Genomic DNA, 21,575 nt, shown 5'->3' on the forward strand with positions numbered 1-21,575 from the left:
CCAAAGTTCTTATATCTCCAGGTGTTTTTTCCATACCTCACCGTTCTTCTCTTTAAATCTGTCTTTTTGTGGGCTCCCTGTTTTATATCTTTTCCTCTGATTGGATAGCGTCCATGCCATCGTTCCTTTGACATCACTAGTTACAAACAACACAACTCTTTTCCTTATATCAAAGCTACATTGCGTACCATTTTCAATTTTTATTTTTGATGATTCCATTTTCAAAGCAAACAAAAACATGCTTTTGAGGCTGAGTAGTTCCTGCCATACACTTCAAGTGCAGATCTCATCCAGCCCTTTGTACATTAATAAAGAGAGCCAAAGAGCAGTTAAGCGACTCTTTTCCTTCACAACAGAGTCCCTCCACTCCAGGGACATTTCCCTTTCTTTTTAAAAAAATTGTTTTGAAATGTGTCCTCCCTCTCCAAGGCTGCAGCATATTTCTCCTGGGAATACTTTCAAAAGTGAATGAGAAAGAGGGAGAGACAGAGAGAGGTCAAGTGCATATCTGCGCCGGAGATTTCCGCAGGATGTTCCATAGCCCCTCTGGCTGCTCTTTCGGCTACTGCCTGTTGTTACAGAACAACTGTTCAGTTCAGTTTGGTTAAATTACAACTATTCTCTCATCTCCCCACATGTTTTGTACTTTTGACTATATGTTGGGTTTCTTTTCTTTTCTGTTTTGCTCTTCTGATGCTCCAACCATTCTTCCTTTATTCTGACCACTGCTTGTAATTTTTTTGCTTCCATTTGTCAAGGCTTCCAACTGGCTTTCCAATGGTTCTGCTTCACTTTCTTCCCTGACTGTTCTTCTGCTTGTTCCTGTTGTTGTACTCCAGCTCCTCTTGTTTTTCACCTCCGTTTCTGTCCTCGCCTGTAACTTCTATTGATCATCAGTGTTTCCAACTCTTCTTCTCTTCTGACTGTTCTTTTGGCAATTCTTTCCCATTTAAAAAAAATTGTGCCTGTATTTCCCCGCTCCCAACTGTTCTTTCAAGCTGTCTCCCTCCCCGCAACTGTTTTTTTTTCTCCTGTTTCTGCCTGTTTTTCCGACTATTCCTCTATCCTTCCTCCATTCCTGCCCTGCTGTAGGTATGAGGTCATGCAGTCCTGCTGGCTCCCAGCCTCCCATCGCCCAACCATGGAAGAGCTACACCTGCAGGTGAGCTACCTGTTGAATGAGCGGTCCAACGCTCAGGCAGAGGAAAGCTTTGAGTGGCGCTGGAGTGCCCTGAAACCCAAGCGCTCCTCGTCACCACCGCCCACCTCCTCTTCTTCCTCAGCCCGCCACCGTCGCCCATCTGAAGAGATTTCGGCCTACCCATTGCTGGATGGGTTCCATGGAGGCGACATGGATGACATTCTGACAGTGACTGAAAGCAGTGGGGGGCTGAACTTTGAATACATGTGGGAGAAGGCTCGCCTGGGACGATGGAAGGGCCCCGCCTCAGCACCTCCCGAGTATCCCTCCAGCAATGGAGGGCTAGCGGTGCCCGGGAGCAATCCGTTCTATGAACAGGCAGCACAGCGTGGGCACAGCCTGGAGACTCCCAGTGTTGTGCCGGTCATCAGTGCCCGCAGCCCTTCAGTCAGCAGTGAGTACTACATTCGCCTGGAGGACCACGGCAGTGGCGAAGGGCCCGTCTGCGCCCCCAGCCCCGGCTCACCGCCTCAGCCCCTCTTCCCCTCCGACTGGGACTGCCATGGAGCTCCCTACCGGTCGCAGGAGCAGCCCAGCACCAATCCTTTCTTGGCTGGGGGCGGCGGTGACAGCAACCCCTTCCGCATGGATGGCGAGATCCAAGAGACATCGCTGACAGAGATGCCATCGACAGGGGGCGAGGCATTCCTAGCCGAGTCCCTGCTGACTGTGTACCGTGAACTGGAGGACCAGCAACGCAGCTGGGATGCAGAGATGATGGAGGAACGAGGGGCAGGGGAGACACTGGCTGGGGACCCCTCTGAGTTCCAAGGGTCGCCCTCGTGGGAGCAGGAACCTTCGCTGATGGAGGACCAGAGCTCGGGCAGCAGCACTGATGATGGCGGGAGTAGCATTGGGGGCGGGCGGCGCAATCTCCTGCCGTGCCCGCTGTGCAGCCGAGCGCGTTGCACATGTGCCATTCCTCGGGGGGATGTGGTGAGCAGTTGGAGCAACCATGGTCCACCCCTGCGGCGTCCTCACCGTGACAGCTATGGCACTGAGGATGACTCCTCACTGAAAGTGGAGCGGGGCTCACTCTCTGACTGTCCTCTGCTGCCCCCTAGGGACTGTGATGGGGATGGCGCAGAGCACAGTGAATTCTATGACCCACTCATGGGTGCAGCTGTGAAGACCTATGAACTTCAAGACTACCCAAAGCAGAGAGGTGGGGGAAGCGGCCGTCCTCCTGGATCGCCCTTCCCAGCCATGTCAGCTGGCTGCTGCAATGTGATTGTTCCTGTAGAGATACCGCCATTGTCCACTCTGGCTGAGAGCAATGATGAGGAGACTATTGCGATCCTCCCGGAAGCCATTGATGGATTCTCTACTGGCCCTGTAACCCTAAGCCTCTCCCCAGCAGCACCCGATCGGCAAAGAGGAACCCTAGATTCAGTGGATTCCTTAGACATTCCTTCCAACACCAGTTCCTCAGATGTCTGCAGCCCAGCATCCCACTACTCTTCTCCGGGGCAAAAATTTGGTGACAGTGGCTATGAAACAGAGAGCACTTTCTCTCCAGAGTTCATATTCAAAGAGGAACCACCGCCACCACCTGCTGGAGAAGAGGAAGATGTGGAGGCAGAAGAAGGTTCTGCCCAACTCCCAGCAACACCCTTCTCCCAGTCCACTAGCGACCTTACCTTGTCAATCAGTGAAGAAGGAGTGGAGCTAGAGGAAGAGATAGGGAGGAGCTTAGGGCCAGCCACACCTCACCGTGACTCTGCCTATTTCTCTGATGGTGAAGTTGAACCCTCTGCAACACCAAGTCCAGCTGGAAACCAGAAGGACGAGCCCACAGAGAAGGCAACTGTGGATGGAGGCTTTGTGGTGCAAGTGTGCAAGGAGCAGCTGCTGGTCACATTGCAAGAGAATGTGACGCGCAACTTGCTCTGTAGTCAAGGGAGGCCAAAGTTGGGACTCTCCCCAATTGCTCCGTTGAAGGACCAGGCTGTTCTCAGGTTGTGGACCCTGGAGCCAGAGGAGGGGCAGGAGACTGATGAAGAGGAAGAGGTCAAGAAAAAGCAGAACGGGGATGTAGTGGGCTCCCAGTGGGCAGACAGTATGGAAGATAAAGTGAAGGTGGTGGTGGTCGTAGAGGAAGAAGAAGAGGAGCAACAGCAACACAAGGAGGGGAGTGGAAAACTTGAAGAGATGCAACCAGAGCAGCAGGAGGAAAACGGGAAAGATGGGGAGGAGCCTCACCAGACAGAGACCCAAGGTGTAGCAGTGCCTGGGCCAGAAGATGTGCAGAAATTCCCAGAGGATGCACAGGAAGACAGTTATGTAGCAGCTGAGCAGCCCAAAAAAGAGCAGGAACCCAGCGTCCCTGTGAACCAAGCAGGTGAAGATATCAAAGGTAAGAGCCCCATCTGTGGCTGAGGTGGAAGGAACTGCGAGGGGCAATGTTCATAGAGCAAAACTGGCCATGACCTCAAAGCACTAACAAAACATTCGGGGCTAGTGGGATGGGTGGAGGAATGAAACAAACAAGCAGTAGAGGGCTGCTGCTTTCCTGCCTCTGAGTGTTATCTCTGTGTATCAAGCATTAATTGAAGCCCTGGTCCAGAGTAGAGAGGTGTGTGTCGGTTTTGGATTTTTGCTTCTGTGCAAATTTCCTGTAAAGTAGCCAGTATCATAACACTTGTATATAAAATCTAAGGTGCGTATGCATTTGGAATATTGTCTTGATTGCCCCGTCCCCAAAAGATATTGCAGAGGTCAAAAGTAGTGCAGAAAAGGAAACCAAAATGATCAGAGAATCTCCTGTATGAAGAACGGCTAAAGAATCTGGAGCTTTTTAGCTTAGAAGAAAGCCGACTAAGGGTTGCAGGGCACGATAGAGCAGTGTTCTTCACTGCAAGCTACTAGTGGCTACTCGCAGTCACCCTAAATGTAGCTCCCTTACTATTTAGGGCAGTCCACACGATCGGGAATAGGGTAGGAGGCTTCTTCTACCCTAACTCGGGAGCTGCACATGCTCTTATTTTAAAATAATGTGTTAGATAAAAACAAGGTCAGAGGTTGGGAGCTGGATTGTGAGCTAAGCCCTAGCTGGGTAGGAAGAGCATGCCTAACCCGGATTCCGTCCCCAGTTTCAGAACAAGGTAAGAAGAAAAATACCCATCGAGGGCTTAGATCACGATCAAGCTCCCCGTCTCCGACCTTGTTTGCATCTAACCAATGATCTTAACACAGGAGTGTGCACGGCTCCCGGATTAGGGTAGGAGAAGCCTCCTACCCTAATCCAGGAGTTGTATGTGCTCCCATTTTAATGTCAGTTATGTGAACTGTCCTGTTGTTTCTTAGGCCCGTGTGAACTTGAAAACACCAGACAGCTCCCCCGGCACCACGCAGTAATGACCATTTCCACTGCTCAGTGCTGCACTTTGCCCAGAGCTGTTGGGGCTCCTGTATCGACTCTAAACAGAGTCCTCTTGAGCCTCAGTGCCATCTTGGAAGGTGTGTCAGGAATGCTGGTAAATGTCATTCTTTCCCACACTTTCCTCATAGAGCTCTCTGGGGAAAGCACTACAAAGGACAACACTTCCCAGACTCTACTGGGGCTCAGAAGGGCTCCGTTTCTGTTAAAGGCTCCCCACCCAGCCCTGAGAAACGTGCAGCGCAGCGGCCAATGCAGTAAACAATGGCTCTCACTTGGGAGGTTTCTTTTTCATAGAGCCCTTGCTCACGATCGGGAGAAGGGACTCCAAAGGAGCGAGGGGAGGAAGCCTTGGGATGCTTACCTCCCCCTCAGACAGTCTCCCTGCTGTTGCTGGGTGGCGGATTGCAGCATGGAGGTTTGGGGGCGCAGTGCATTATGGGGATGCCCTTGACCCCAGCTGGGCAGTCGGTGCTCAGCCACGCAGCACCGGCACACAATCAGTTCGCCTGGGTTAAGGGCACCCTTGCGCCCTTAACCCTGACGAAACGGCAGGCTCCCTAAGTAGGTTCGCCACTGCGCCGCTGCCGGGAGACGGGCATCTCCCTGTGGTTTACATGCACAGCCAAGCCCGGGCTTTGCTGAGTGTGTGAACAGCCTCGTAGTGTCTCCTGCTTGAAAAATAGACCCCTCTGGCAGAGGTTTAAAAGAATAGTGCAAAGTGCGGAGAAAGTGAATGGAAATAATGGTTTCCTCCCTCTCTCCTAATGACTAGAACTCCGGATCGCACAATTTCATTAACAGGCAGTCGATTTCGGAGAGATTAAAGAGAGGTCCCTTTTCACACTACACATAATTGCATGGTGGAATTTGCTGCCACCAGATGCTTTGATGGCTGAGATGGCTTTAAAAGGGGACGAAAGGAAGTCATCAAGGACAGATGTGTCAATCAGTGGCTGTTTGCCATGATAGCTGAATGGAACTCTTTATCCATCTCCGAGGCAGGGTGCCACTGAATACCAGTTGTTGAGCAGAAAACAACAGGGGAATATGGTTGCCTTCATGGCCAGCTTGTGGGCTTCCTGGAGACGTCTGTCTGGCCACTGTGGGAAAGAGGAAGCCAGACGAGATGGCACTTGGGTCAGATCCACTGGGCCTTGTCTTATGTTCAAAAGACAACTCTATAATCAAGCCAGACTTTGGGCTCATAGAGGAAAGGCATAGTTATGTTTGGGCAGGAATACTAGGGACACGTTTGTAGTGCAATAACCTTCTTTCTGTCTCTTCCATCCCAATCTTTCCTTCCTGCCTCACTTCCATACCATTTGTTCTTCTTGACCTCTGAACCTCGGGCTCTTCACCCCAATCTCTCCTCCTGCCTCTGTGCGCCACCTTTGTCTTCGGACCCTCTGCCTCCAGCCAAGCTGTCCCGCTTGTCTCTGTCACTTCCCCCTTTGGCCTTGCAAACCTTCCCCCCACCTGGCGGGGGAAGGAAGGGGCCATTTTGGGAAGGAGCAGCTTTGGGGGAGGGGCCAGCCTTGGGAGGGAGAGAGGCTGCCATGGCAGTGGAGGATGAGGAGGAAGACGACGCCGAAGAGGAAGAGGAAGGAGGCTTGGTTGGAGGCGGAGGGCGGGGCGTCCCCATTGTGGTGAGCGAAAGCGACGATGCCCGTAACTTGCGTGGCCTCCTCAAGTCGCCACGCTCGGCTGAGGAGGCAGCTGCTGAGCTTGACCGCAAACGAAAGATGGTCTCCTTCTTTGACGATGTCACCGTCTACCTCTTTGATCAGGTGAGCTGTGAGGAGGACCAGGGCTGAGGGCATGTACAGTGGGTCATTTGGGGGTGAGAGAAGGTTCCCTCCAGTTTCTACTTCTAAGCCAGCTGCCTGCTCTGTCCTCCACCTTTCAGCCATCCTGGTTCTAGTCCCTCTTTTCCTTACCTCCCACATATCTTGGGCTGTCTTCCCACTCAGCCTTCCGGACTCCGGCTCCCTTCCTTGCCCATGCAGCACACACTTTCTCCTGGATCCGGCTCAGTCCCAGCCATACAGACCTTTCACTGCTTCCCTCACAGAAACAGCTTGCCAACCTTCTGTGGGTAACAGTATCCTCCCAAGCTGTTAGTGAACATTCCTATGGTGTCAAGCAGCTGAAGTGATAGCTAGGAGGGCTTACACAGAGGCAGCAGGCAACAGCCAAATTCTAACTAGGCACACATGCAGATGTAAGAGAGCCCCGGCTAAGAATGCTGGAGTCAGATCAAAAGTGGGAGGAGCCAGAAATGAAGGAGCAGGAGGGACTCCGTCATAATCACTGTATCTTTTTCTGTATGTAGGAGACACCGACCAATGAGCTGAGCTCACAAGGAGCCCCAGATGGCGACGCCCCATCTCCCAGCTCAACAACAGAACCTGGACTTGATGCCTTCCCACCAGCTGATGGCTTCAGTGAGTATTGGGGCAAGGAGAAGGGAACAGCTGAGGAGCCCCCATCCGCACCAGTCTTGGCATGCCAAACAGAACAAGCAAGCCCAGCCGTAGAGCAAGAGAGGAAATATGCATGCCATTATCCTGGGCCCGCCTAGCTCAGGGTTGTCTACACTGCCTTGCATCAGCTCTGCAGGGTTTCAGGCAAGGATCTTTCCTAGACCTACCTGGAGTCACCAGGGGTTGAACCTGGAACCTCCGTCACTGAGCCACACCCCTTGCCTTAAAGACAGAATCGCTGCAGTCAGTTTTGGTGAGAAAAGACATTATATGAATAAGGTCTAATGGACGTTATTATTAGACATCAGCAAAAATATCAGATGGTGCTCAGTCAGTGAAACGCAGGGCTGCCCCTACTGTGAAACCATGGATTTGAGGCTACAGATTTGAGAACAGGGTGCTGTTACTTATTTACTTACTGTTAACTTGCCATCATCTCTGTGTCTAGATTAACAGTTTGCCTTTTTATTTAAGGGGAGGGGAAGGGAGTCGCACTCCTGCTGAAAGAGGGTTGGGATTTGCAGTTAGAAAGTGGATAGGGCTGTGCCTTTGGGTAGCAATTCCCAAACGATCTTGTGGGACACACCTAGAACCTCTTAGCGGGCTATCTGCAGGGAAGGAGAGTTTTACTTTCCTTCCCTCCAGGCGATCAGAAGCAGTTCCCTGGGCAGACGGATCGCCCCCCCAGACGAATGCTTGCTCTCCTGCGGGCCGCCCATGGCTCGCCCAGCAGCTCCGGGGGTCGGGTGCAGGGCCCCAATAAGGCACGTGCGTGAGATTCGCAAGCGCGCGAATGCACCGTGTGCGAGTGCACGGTGCATTACTGGGATCCCCCTCCCCCCTGAGTGTGCCCGCCACAATGGACACACAATTTTAAAAATGAGGTTAACGGAGCGCTCACTCTGTTAACCTCATTTAACTAGAGGGCTACTTTGGCAGGCTTGCCGCCGTGGAGCCACCAGGCTCGCCCTCCAGCCCAGTGGTTCTCACGCGCGTGCAAAACTGGGCTGGGCTCCCTTATCCCAGTTTCGCATGCTCATGAGAATAGCCTTAGTCTACCATTGTTGCCATTGCTCAAGCTGAGGGAAGGCAAGTACCCCCAGAGGCAGGTGGTCTGAAAGCAGATGGCAGGTGGAAGCAAGCTGGCATCCTTTTCATGATGTTATGGAGGCATTTACTGTGGCTGTCCTGAGCCCAGAACAGAAACCCACAAGGCGGGGCAGGGCATTCAGCACCATGGAGAGCTCCTGATGAGCAACGTGCTCCCTCAAGGGCCAGAAATGGAACGAAGCCTTAAATACCTCCAAGTTCAGGCTACCTCTCCCAGGCTCTGCCTCCCTGCATGGACAGCAGAGAGATTTAAAGGGGCACTCTTCTGACCTGGAGACTAGAGTTTCTCCTCCATCGAGTCCCTTCCTGCCTGTTGCTGACACTGGTGTGCAGGCTTGTGCGGGAGGGGGAGCGAGATATGCCCCACTAGGATATCTCTATAGAGGAGGCTGTTTGCTGCCTCTCTACATGAGCCACTGCTCTGGCCTGGCCCCTTTCCAATCAGCCTATGCTGGGGGAGGCTATTTTGCTCAGTGAGTATCATTCCCTTGCAATGCAGAGACACAACAAATTATCACCTTCAGATGAGGCTGTCTGTTGCCTCTCTGCACGAGCCACTCCTCTGGGCTTCCTTCCTTCCATGCCCATTCTCTGTTGCCACTTCTGGCTCATGCAGAAACACAGAGGGCTGAACAACAGCAAGATATCCTATATATCCTGCTTCTGGTCTTCCCAGAGGCATCCAGTTGGCTGCTGTGGGAAACGGGATGTTTGGCTAGATGGACCTTTGGTCTGATCCAGCAGGGCCTTTCTTACATTCTTCTGAGGGCAAGCACGTCGTCCTCTTTCACGCTCTTAGAAGCCAACCTTTTCTGGTTGGCAAGAGTGAAATGTGCTCTAAGTTTTAATTCAGAGAAAAAGTGTGTTTCAGCAGTGAAGGTTTTTGGGAAATACTGAATTAGAGTTGTGCTGGAGTGTGTTTTTGTTTATTTCCCCTCCAAATAGCTTATTTTTAAGGATATACACTCTTAAAATGTTTCTGCCTGAAAGCTCACAGTCTAAAATTGTCACACTCAATAAGGCAGATGGTGACACAGATTCTCCCCAGTTATTAAAAATGAATTCAGGGCAGTTTCATGCTGTAGCAATGAGAGAGCGCACTGGTCTGGGAGGAGAGCTGGTGTTGTGATAGCAAGCATGAATGAACTGCCCCCTTTGCTAAGCAGGGTCTGCTCTGGCTTGCATTTGAATGGGGGGCTACATGTGTGAGCTCTGTAAGATATCCCTCTTGGGGGATGGGGCCGCTTTGCGAAGAGCATCTGCCTGCTTACATGCAGAAGGTTCCAAGTTCCCTCCATGGCGGCATCTCCAAGATAGGGCTGAGGGAGACTCCTGCCTGCAACCTTGGAGAAGCAGCTGTCAGTCTGTGTAGACAATACTGAGCTAGATGGACCAATGGTCTGACTTGGTATAGGGCAGCTTCTTATCTTCCAATGAGAAGGCAATAGAGGATGCAGAAGTATCTTGGGCATGTTCTCCCCACACTTCTAAGCATTAAACAAGGGGGAAGGTTTGCCTCTCACCTGTTGTAGAAGGCACGGTAACCTCTACCCACGTTAAGAGTTGGGAGCGGTCCTTTCATGGGGCAAGGTGAGGCCGTCGCCTCAGGCCCCACTCCTAGTGTCCCTTTCTAAGCTTGCAAGGGTTGGTGTTGAAAGGGGGTGGCCCCCACCAGGGTCATGGGACAGGGCAGCATTTGGTGCCTCATTCGCTGTGATACTTTGGGCATGTATCTCTCCCAGGGGAGCTGTGCACCATACTCAGGAGAGTGCAAGAGGGAAGACGTGTGCCAATCTCTGTTGCTACTTCCTTGGGCCACACAAAGCCACTCCCAGACTTGTTCTTTGGGTGTAATATGTGGGTTGGATTAGCCACCTATTATTCTGAACTACTCGTTTAGTAAAATCCGTGGGATTAAGATTTAGGGTAGGGTAGTACTTTGAAAACCATCGGAATTTAATAAGGATTCTGCTAGCTCAGACTGAAAGGCCACCTAATCCAGCGTCCTGTTTTCTACAGTGGCCAGTCAGATGGCGTGTAGGCAATAAATAGCATTCTTGCACTGTATACTGCCTCCAAATCTGATGGTAGCCCTCACAGCTAGTGCTCACTGATATACCATATTTACCTGAATCCAAGGCTAGTTCTGCTCACCCACCCACCCCCGCCAAGCTCTTTGAAGTTAGAAATCTTCAAAGTTAGATGAATTTAAGGCAGTCAACTTTAAGATGAAGTTAGTCATCTTAAATTGTGTCTTCTTTTCAGGTATATCCTGTGTTTAACCTCTGTTTTTTAAGGGGATCATATTAAATTTAGAATTGTTTTCTATTTGGTAAATATGGTACTTCTGTGGATATAGAATCCAAGGAGGATTTGTCTGATGCCCTTGAAAGCAATCACCACATTTTGTAGGAGTGAATGCCTTAAGGTATTTATATGGCAAATGTCTGAAGCTGCCTTGTACTGCGGCTTGACCACTGGTCCATCCAGAGTTCTGCTCTTATTGGCAGCAGCTCTCCAGGTTAGATGGTAATTTCCAGCCCTGCGATCCAAAATCCTGCTATTTGAAAACCAAAATATCATTTCACCTTCCCCATACCCCCTGCCAGCATCTTAAGTTGTAACTTTTTTCATTGTCTGAACCAGCTTTGGAAGTCAATCTTGGCTTAAATGTGGGGTACAATACAATACAATGCAATACATTATAATATAACCGGGTTTCTTAACCCTGGCCCCCAGATGTTGTTGGACTACAACTCCCATCATCCCCATACATGGCCTTTGTGGCTGAGGATGATGGGAGTTGTAGTCCAAAAATATCTGGGGGCCCAAGGTTAAGAAACCCTATAATATAATATAATATAATATAATATAATATAATATAATATAATATAATATAATATAAAGACTTGGGAGGAGAGGAAAGACATTTTGATGGGAGATATGGGTTATTAGGTTTGGTGGGGGGATTTAAGTAAAATGGGCATGGATCCTCAAATGCTTAGGGGTGGATCTGCACCCCTGGAATGAATGTTTCAGGATTGGTGTTCAAAACTAAAGACATTTCCAAACAAGAGGATTTCCCACTTGAAAATGGAAGCTGTTCATGTTTACTTACTCTCTGCCCAGATTACATAGCAACCTTCCGTGCTACGTATTAGCAATTGTAAACAGATTCCAAGCGGGTTGTTCAGATTGCTAACTTCCTCCAAGTGTTAATATGTCGCTCCATCTGGTGGCCATTTGTGGGAAATCCATGATGAAAGTCAAACTACTTTCATCTCAAAAGATGAAAGTAGTCTCAGATGCGACTTTCATCACAGATGGCACTTCATAATAGCACACAGAGGAAGTCCACAGTCTTAATGATCTGGTTGCAATAGCTGATATGCAACTTTTGAGATTATCTTTATCTGAATGTCTCTCCAGATTTTGGAATTCTGACTGACTCGAACCCTATTCACACATTATGTTCAATGCTCGTACAATCTATATACAGTATAGGTAGGTATAGATTTATACACTGGTACAGTTATTCACGTTATGTGAAGTGGAAACTGACCAGTCCGACGTAAGCACTCATTCTTCCCTGCTGGATGGGATTCCAGATCCTAAACCTGAATCCCCTTGTGAGGATTAGAAAAAAAAAATCTACTAGTTTGAGGGAGCAGAGCAGTGGCAAAAAAAATTATTAGGGAAGTGAGGATTTTGTTATAGAATGAGGCTATTCTCACAAGCAACCTAACCCAGCCCAGCTTGTTTTTAGTTTTAGTTTTTGAAAAAAAATTTCTTGTACCTTCGCTCTTGTATGGCGAGTAAGATTATTTTAAAAAGGTGCATAGTTTGCCGTACCAAGATTCTGTCGTCTGACGGCCATTCCCACGGCTTGATTTGTCTGGGTGAAGCCCACAAAGTGGATCCTTGTTCCCACTTGTTTAAAGTTCCCACTGTTTAAAGCCCAACCCAATTTTGGGTTGGGCTGTTCATGTGGATGCCGGGATTGAGGTCGATCACGGTGCTGCTACCCCCGCCTAACCCACCTTTTAACCCTAGCTTTTAGCTAGGGTTAAGGGTGCGAGTACACCCGGCCTCCAGAGATCCGCTCTGCCGGGAGCAGTATGGCTTGTTTGGGCGCACGAACAGCATGTCCCACACACAATGACCATTCGTCTGAGGGGAAGGTATGTTCCGCCTGCCCTCCCCGCCTCAGAAACGGTCGTGTGCACAACCTTATTGAATACTTATAGAGGTTAGGTAATTCATGTTTTTAGTTTATTCACCTTATTACTGAAGGTTTCTTGACATTGCTAAACTTATTGCGAAAACGGGCCAGATTCCTCTTCGAAAGTTCTGCCTTTTTGGATTCGGTGAAACCTTCCAGTCTGTTTTCCAGGCTAGTTTTTATTTTCCTGTCCAAGACTGTGTGGTAGGAAAGACTGGGGTGGGGAGAGAGGTCAGCGGTAAGTCAGCTGAAATCTCCAGGGTGGGGGGAGACCCTGCATTCTGGTCTCACCCAGCCCAATTCCTGGCCAGGAAGGAAGCGAAGGGGTTGGCCTGGCTCCTGGGAGGCTGGAGGGATGGATGTCCTACCTAGCAGGCTGCACTGGCTTCTGCTGCTTGTTCTGGGGTAGAGGAGTGAATGGGTGAGGCTTCTTTACATAATGGAGGCTTTTTGAAACAATTAATTCAAGCTATAGCACCATCATATACTACGACAGTATTGTCTGACCCTTTGCTGTGAAGTTCCAGCCGGATTAGTTCCAGTCTGGTCGATGGGGGAATGGGAAATATTCTTGGAGGAGCACCCACTGCCTCTTAGAGATATCTCTGCAGCAGCATATGCATGCATCAGTAAAACCTAGACAAAAAGAGTCCTAATGCAGTCATAACCACGAGCTGCTTGGAGGAAGAATGGGGCACAAGTATTGAAATGAAATGAACTAAACCAGCCCACCACGCTGGCTGTCAATGTATTAGCCACCCTTCCTATCCCTTCTGCTCCTCCTTCCCCATGTAGGTGGCAGTTTTGAGTGGGACGATGATTTCCCCCTGATGGCCCAGAATCCATCCTATGTCTCCATGGTGTCTGACCCCAGTTCAGCCAAGTCCCACCCAGCCATGTCCTCACCACTACCCATGGCCCCGGTGTTGCTGCCAACCACCAAGAGGGCCGAGTCCGGCCTGGTTGATGCCCTGAGGTTCTCTCGCTTCACCGTCTCTCCTGCTCTCGAGCCTCATCTTTCTCCATCCTGCGACACGGAACTGGGGCCCACAGCTGGTAAGTGGGCCTGGATGTGCATGATTTTCATCCGGATGTGTGGGGGGTGGGTAGGGCAACTGGGTGAGGTTATGTGGGGCATAAGGTAGAGGTTTGGTCTTCATATTTTAGAGGCTGTATGTTGGTCACCTTAAGTGATGCTTGGCTAACAAGTAGAAGGTTGCCGGTTCGAATCCCCGCTGGTACTATATCAGGCAGCAGCGATACAGGAAGATGCTGAAAGGCATCATCTCATACTGCACGGGAGGAAGCAATGGCCAACCACTCCTGTATTCTACCAAAAGGAAACCACAAGGCTCTGTGGGCACCAGGAGTCGAAATCGACTCGACGGCACACTTTACCTTTATGTTGGTTTTTAGGATAAAATGTTATTTGGATAGGAGCGCCACAGAAACAGATTAGATAAAGTTAAGCTGGGGGTAGAAGAAGGGATTCAAAATGGGCTACTCTAATTGGCTGTGTAAATCATCACACGTATCTAGGATTGGTGGTTTTTGATCTGGTGTGAAACTAGTTCATTTTATAGGCATGACAGGACAGTGGTGGTTCTGGGGCAAACCTGACAGTTAGAAAGGACAATTGAATGTTAGTTGGAAATAGAGAAAGGCCCGGAAAGGTGAGGTGAAAGGTGTTACGTAAAGCCAGTGATGAGAAGACTGTAAGGTTTGTGCATTTTAGGATGGGGTGGGGGGGAACCATATGAGCATTTTGATACAAATGGAGACAGCATTCTGTCTCCTTGGTTTTATTCACCCAGTTGATTTAGTTGACTTCAGATGTGTTAAGTTATAATTGAAATGTGACATATTGTGGCTTTTCCAGTGCAGATGGGAAGTATTTTTAACCCTCTGGTGGTTATTCTCTAACTTGGAGGCGGGGGCGCAGACTTCAGCCTTGTGAGGTCTACTTTGCTTTCTATTAGCACCTTGCAAGGCTTTTTTATTTTTTACTAGACTCCCAAGGGCCATCAATTGGATCCAGATGCAAAATGACTCAGAGGCAGGGCAGACACATACTTAGAAGTATGAAGGGAGAGGGCGCCTCTGAGCACATGTTCCATCCAGGGATATTTTTTTCAGAACCAGAACTTTGGGAGACCACTGTCTTTTCATTAAAAAAAAAAAAAGCCATTCCTGGAGCTGGGTCTCACAATCAGTGAGACCTGGCTTCAGGAGCTCAGCGGGGAGAGTGGGCCTGCACACGAACAGGGCGGGAGCCCTAGGCTGCCGGACTGGCCGGCCACACGATTGCCGGCTCTGTGACGGAGCTCGGGGGAGCGGGGGCCGATTGGCCCCCGGAAGCTCCAGCATGCACTGCGCGAGCGTGCAGGGCATGCTGGCGAGACTTCCGGAGCCAGGAGGCGGCTTTTCGCCTCCCCTCTGGGGGTCTCCTTGTGAGTAGCCGTGGTGCGGAGCCGCGCCATGGCTACTCACAATAAAAAAGTGTCTTCATTGTTATGAGCCCTTCCACCCATTGAGATCATCCAGAGAGGTCTGTCTGCTGGGCCAGCAGCTTGTTGGGTGGCCACTCAGGGACGGGGTTTTTCTGTTGCTGCCTCGACACTTTGGAATGTGCTGCCAGCTGAAATAAGAGCCTCCCCATCTCTGACAGCTTAAAAAAAAGACTCTTAAGACACCTTGAAGCTCTTCTCATGATCAGTGAGAAGGGCTTCTTTCAGGTCTGCGGGCAGAGCGGGCTGAGCTCTGCGGCCACTTGTAGTTGGGTGGCCGAATTGGCCGCCCACACAGCTGCCGGCTCCGTCACGGAGCTGGCGTGGGCTGTGGGGATCAGGGGCCGCGTGGCCTCCGAAAGTTCCTGGATGCCCCCACATGACCTTGCGGGGCATCCTGGAGAGACCTGCGAGCCCAGGAGGCTGCTTGCAGCCTCCCAGTTGGGGGGTCTACTGAAGTGTTGCCACGCACCGCAGCGACACATGAGCAACCAGATGATGTTAATGGAGCACTCGCTCCGTTAACCTCATTTAAGAGGAGGGGGAATTAGGCAGGCTAGCCGCCTTGGGAGCACCGGGCTTGCCTGTGAGCCTGGTGGTTCCCATGATCCCTGGAAAGCAGACTAAGCTCCCTTAACCCCGCTTTCCAGTGATCGTGGGAACAGCCTCATTGATTCACCCAAGCTTTTTAACTAGAACAGTGGCTTTGAACTGTTTTAATGGTTTGATTTGCTTTCTGTTGGTTGTAAACTGCCCAGAGATGTGAGTTTGGGGTGGTGCACAAATATACTAAATTGACAAACTATACTGGGAGAGCAGAGGGGAAATATTCAAATGTTGCAGTGGGCTGGTAATCTCATTAGGAAGTAAATCTTATTGAATCAAATTAGACTTCTGCATAAAAATGCTTAGGGTCAGGCTGGTGCGAAGGGCCAAACTAGACATGAGAGCAGGAGACCTGTGATAGGATCTCCTGATGTTTTTAAGGTTAATAGCAATTTTGTGTGTGAATTCAGTCAGGACTGTGGTGCTGGGGGGTGGGGTGGGATTCGGTTCATCCTTTCCCCCCTGCTCTATTTGTCTGATGAAAACCATGCCCTACTCTCTCTGAAGTTGCAATTTCCTCTGCAGGGCAAAACACTAAAGTACCCATATGGTACCAATTGCGGATCTCCCCGGGGTAATGTGGAGCTGAGCCCTGAATTTGTGGTGACTGTGGTATCCCCAAGCAGATGTCTGTGATGGGAGGGTGGGGAAATGAGATATGAAGATAATCTTCCCTACATACTTCTAAAGTGTCTGTGTCCCTCCCCTATAATGAGGCTGATCACTGGATTCTCAAGTTCTCTTTTAATCCTTATTTAAACCATTTCTGAAAACCACCTTTCCAATTAAAAAGCATTCAGAGGGGTTTATAGTGAATAAACCAGACCTAGGGTGGGTTTGCACGACATGAAGAATTTCTGCTGCCATTGAACATCCAGTTCCCAGAGCGTGTGCAGAAACCCAACTTCCAGTGTCAGAAAGGCAATGTCCACATTGGGTGTTGTCGTCCGAACCCGTCAACTTCAGCATATTCTACTCTACTTGCGGTTCCGGAGCTGACATCTCCAGCCAAGGTTTGAAGTAGGTTGCAGATGTTGGGTTCAGAACCACAATTATGGTAGAATATGCCAACACTGGTGAGTTTGGAAAACACACCCAGTGTTAGCATCTGCTTCCCAACACCAAAAGTTGGGCTCCTGTGCCTGCGCTGGGAACCGGCGGATCTGTGCTACCACTGGTTCTTTTGTGGTATTCAAACGTGCCCATCATAGAACCATTAGTAACGAAAACAATTCTCTTCTCTTCTCTTTCAGATCCAATTGAGAACTGAGACAGAGTAGCACTTGGACAACCCTGCCTGTCGTCCTAACCTTCAAGGACGACGCCCAGTCACCCAGTTGACTTGCTGATGTCAAGTTTACCACACGCCCGTTCCTGTGGCGGATGGACAGACCAATGCGTTTGTGTGTGCGTGCGTTTGCGTGCATGGTGCGGAGCCATTGTTGCTAACTGGAGCCTGACACATGGACTTCCTTGCCCTCCCTCTGCTGTCCCCCAACCCATCCCCACTTAGGGAGGGGGCGGAACCTTTTGTATGAACAATCACGGGCCACCAAGTGACGAGAGAGGTGTCACCTCAGTTTGGGGGGGCCCTGTCCAGCACTGGCTATTGAATGTATAACACCTGTCCCTTCCCAGCTTCCCTTCCACTCTCTGATATGTCCCTTATAAGGACCCTCTGTGCCAAATTGAGAGGGTGGGGGTGGGGTGGGGGGAAACTGAGTCTCCAGGAAGTTGCCTCAGACTGCTCATAAGCCCTCTGCATCTCCCTGAATTTCATCAGCTGCATCCTGGAATGTGGAAAATTTAAACCCCTTCTGTGCCAAATGGAACTGAATGGGGCTGGTGACCCTGCCCTTTCAACCAGCATCATATCTCTATATATATTTCCAAACAAGACCATTGATTCAAACCATGGACAGAATTTCAGTAGCAGGATGGAGCAACTCAATCAGAGCCATGACCCTGGAGTTCCTAGGGGACAACTGGACTCAACAAGGCGGATAGGGAGATTTGGTTGGGTGGGGACCCTTTGCCTGGCCCCAGGGGGATGATCCATGGGTACCATTTTTCAACAGTGACATGCATTAAGTCAGTATCCATTGGTTGATACATGAAGATTTATGGGAGAATCATGAATTGGTTCATACCACCAATTTGTAGCAGCCACGTCATGGAACAAGAACACCCTCCATTCTGTCCCGGCTGGTTGGTGCTTCATACTTGGAAAATCATTGTGATTCATAGAGTTGATGGAGATGATTGGTTTTTTGGGGACTGACCTGTCCTGACCTTCCCAATCCCCATGTTGGTTTACATTGGGAGGTTAATAAAGGCTACTGGGTCCTACTGGGGTACAATTGAAATGATGGGGATTTCCAAGTATTGGACTGGCCACTGATCAATTGTGCCAAAAGTACTGTGTGAAGGGAAGTGGGTTCTGGGAATGGAACAGGGAGCTCAGTGGCTTAGGGGATCCTCTGGAATTATCTGCTCTGAAGATGATGAACTTTTGACTCTTGCTCTTTGCATGTGGTGCACTGTGGCCAGATGTGGAGAATGATAACATTGATGTATAGGGGGGTTGTGTGGGCTCATCTTGGGGAGGAGGCTGCTGAGCGCATGACCCTGCTTTGCAGTGGGTAAGGGGTGGGCGATAGATCTATGAACCCCTGATGCTTTCCAGCATTGGCTTCTGTAGAAAATATTCATTGGATTACAGATGGAACGTCAGTGGTTTGTATTGGGTCTACAAAGGAGGCAGTCTGTTTTAAATGGGGAGATTAGAACTCTCCTTGGACGTAACTGTGTGATTAATGAGTCCCCCTCCCTTCTAGGGCAAGGACTGATTTAGGACCTTTGCCTCCTCCTCCCCCAGTCAAGAAAATAACATTTGTGCCTACCAGAGCATCATTAAGACAAAAACACTGATATTCAAACTGGCGGTTCTGACCTGAATCCTGAGATTGGGCATGGTGGAAGACCATAGAATGTGAATATGAACATTTGCCTGTTCTTGACATTGAGGGCAAGACACCTGGGACTAATTATGCTAATTTAGACCAATGGTGCCTCAGGGAGGTTCCAAAGCAAGACATGGGAATATCCGTGTTTTCCCCTACTGGACAGCAGAGACACACCATCTTGAGAGACAGGGTGCTTTTTGGCTTGTCATGGATAGGCCAGTCCTCTGCAGGTTCAGCTGTCAGGGCTGATGGTCTGGAGAGATGGCGGAGCACGGCAACCAAATGAGCTCGACAGACAAGAGAGCTAGCCAATAGGCAGCTGGGCTACTGTGCCTGTGAGCAAGAGACCGGAGAGAAAAGCTAGCTTCAGTCTAGTGACAGCTTGGGTTTTGTCCCAAAGACATAGGAACATAGGAAGCTGCCTTGTACTGAGTCGGACCCTTGGTCCATCTAGCTCAGTGTTGTCTACCCAGACTGGCAACGGCTTCTCCAGTTTCAGGCAGGAGCCTCTCTCAGCCCTGTCTTGGAGATGCCAGTTTTTAGGCCCAGGTGGAATCCTAATGTCTCCTTGTGTCCTCTGACCTGTGGTGAACTCGTAGGGGCAGTGCTGCTGTCAGCTCCCTCTTCTGCCCAGCTGCTACGGTGGTGTGGAGAAAATTAAGGCCCCTGGGACTGGCCACCAGGGTCCCTGACTCAAGCCTCCAGGTGTCTTACATCTGTTAATCCTTTCCCAAAGGCATTTAGGGTATCTGTCTTTGTGACATTCCATAACGAGGAGTTCCTTAGGCTGATGATACATTGTGTGCAGAAGGGCCACACTGAAGGAGCGGCGTGGAAATAAAAAAGCTTGCAACACCCACCCCTGAGCCCCCAAAGCTTGCCCCACTGATCTCCAGCACTGACAGGGTTGGAGGTGAGCCACATCACTTCTGACCCTAAAGTCATGAGCAGGGCGGTGCTGTCCCTTGGTCTCCTGGTCCAGTCTCTATGCCTCATTTGGCAACTGCTTGTGCCTCTGTCGGGAGACCTGCTACACACTGTGAGAATCCTTTGCCTAAGGGATGACAGCTCAGTTTCTGAGACGTTCCCCTTTCCCCAACAGAATGTTAGCTCTGATCCATTGAGATGTATCAAAAATGGCCAAAAATGTTCACAATAGATTTGTAGCTCTCAGCTACATCCATATTTCCCAGGTAGAGTTGGAAGCTCTGAAACTCAAAGCATTAAGACTGGAAGTCAGAATTTTGGATCAAAACAGTACCCATCTAGCATGGTATCAAGCCTCCAATGCTTACACTACAGCCCGGTTCACACAATCATTCAAATCTAGGTTTGCAGTGGGTTACTGACATTAGAATGATTGTGTGAACTCACCAAGGCAGAAATCTGATTCATCTTGGGCCATAAACCACCTTGGTGTGAGTTCACACCATCATGCGAATGTTGGTAACCCACATTAAACCTATATTCAAATGAATGTGTGAAACAAGTCCTGTCTGTGGGCCATGTGGAAACTTTGACTTAATTCAATGCCTCACCTGCCAAGACTAAAATTGATGCCCTGGCTCCATTGTAATGGCTTCCACGCTAGTTTCTAATCATGTGTTCTGAGGGAAGCAAGAGTCTTTGGGTGTTAAACTAAAAACCACCCGCAACTCTGCCCTGCAACAGGACAATAGAAATACAGAGAAGGGAAGGGAAGATGAGCTTTGCTAACTTTCTGATCTGTCAATATGAAAAAGAAGTACAAAAACAGTATTTTTGAAAAGTGGAGGTTGGAGTGGGCCAGAGAAGATGTACTTAATAACAACATTCCAGCTTTTCTTCTACATGGATGAGTTATTCTTGGGGTGAAGGTTGAAAGGAAGTAGAGCGTGGGTAGATGAGTGGACGGGTGGAAGGATGCGATGTGAATATTCAAGGAATGGAGAGGGGACGTGGATAGCTTGGTTAGACTGGGGAAGAGTTGCTGGAAGGATGCATGGCAGCATCTTTGTGGGCGGGGTGGATGGACAGTGATGTTTGGGAGGGCTGGAAGTAGGTTGATGCATTCATGGGGGGAGATTGTGAGACTGAGTATGTGCTGGGATGGGGAGAGTGTTCAAATATTAGAACTTTAAAATCTCCAATGATAATAAAATGTGCATATTTGCATACATTGAATTAATCTGCTTAATTTACCAATTGCAAAGCCTAGGTGTCTCATGCTTCTGAAATTTGATGTGGAAGGGAGGACAAGAGCTAGGGTGCAAGAGGTGTGATATTTTGGGATCCATGTGTATGCACAACAGGAATGAGGACCAGCATAAAATGCAACTTTAAAACATAGTGACTCAACCTTGTACAGCACTCAGGCCTTCCCACATAACCTTCGGGCAGACATGGGCAGAGTTAAGACTTCTGGAAGCTACTTTTTGTTTGTTTTCGCCAGAGCCTTGGGAACTAGAGCATCTTGGAGAAGTGAAGCCAGTCACAAAATGGCAGCTTGGAAGAAAATTTACATGAACAGGATATGGGATTTGTTCTGTAACATGAGAATTCCAGGAGAATTTTGCTTCAGGACGGGCGGAGGGGAGCAAGAGGAATTGTTTTGTAGAGAAAGAAATTGGAGAGAAAGTAAAGGCAACCCTGAGAACTCAAAGAGAGAGGTTTAAAACTGCACAGTCATGCCCTCACTCATCCACCAATCATAACTGTAGCATTGGCTGGAAAGTAAGGGAACAAGAAGCAAGCTCAGAAACCTGTGGAGAGCTAAATAAGATAATCTTGGGAGCCATCAGTACCTCCTGAGCTACCCGATAACCTTAGGACATGTCCACAATTTACAATTTTCTTAATGTGCATAGTTAATAAAGGAATGTCTCTAAATTATAAATTATCATGAAGGAAGAAAGGGGAAACAGCAGCATTGGAATAAGGGGCTGGATTATTGGGCATAGGGAAAGGATGGTGTATGCTTGCAGAATGCAACATCCTATTTCTTGACATTCACCAGTTCAGAACCTTTCTAGCCTTTTCCCGATTCATCAATGAGGGTTAGAAACGCGTTCTTTCAAAAAATGAAACCAAGTCTGCATAGGCCACCAGTTTCCATTTTA

At 49.3% G+C, this 21,575-nt stretch overlaps 1 protein-coding gene across 4 annotated transcripts in view; it reads left to right on the top strand.

Annotated features, from left to right (window-relative positions):
- Window positions 1-20,631, top strand: part of LMTK3 (lemur tyrosine kinase 3) — a 43,234-nt gene extending 22,603 nt beyond the window's left edge. For all 4 annotated transcript variants that reach the window (XM_053262904.1, XM_053262905.1, XM_053262906.1 and 1 more), the window contains 5 exons: window positions 1,093-3,557; window positions 6,000-6,370; window positions 6,916-7,027; window positions 13,194-13,454; window positions 16,765-20,631. In XM_053262904.1, the coding sequence (XP_053118879.1) occupies window positions 1,093-3,557; window positions 6,000-6,370; window positions 6,916-7,027; window positions 13,194-13,454; window positions 16,765-16,781 (3,226 nt within the window). In that variant the 3' untranslated portion in view covers window positions 16,782-20,631. The remainder of the gene's footprint in view (window positions 1-1,092; window positions 3,558-5,999; window positions 6,371-6,915; window positions 7,028-13,193; window positions 13,455-16,764) is intronic.
- The last annotated feature ends 944 nt before the right edge of the window (window positions 20,632-21,575 follow it).

This window comes from Hemicordylus capensis, chromosome 6 (genome assembly GCF_027244095.1).
Source record: "Hemicordylus capensis ecotype Gifberg chromosome 6, rHemCap1.1.pri, whole genome shotgun sequence".
Taxonomy (NCBI): domain Eukaryota; kingdom Metazoa; phylum Chordata; class Lepidosauria; order Squamata; family Cordylidae; genus Hemicordylus; species Hemicordylus capensis.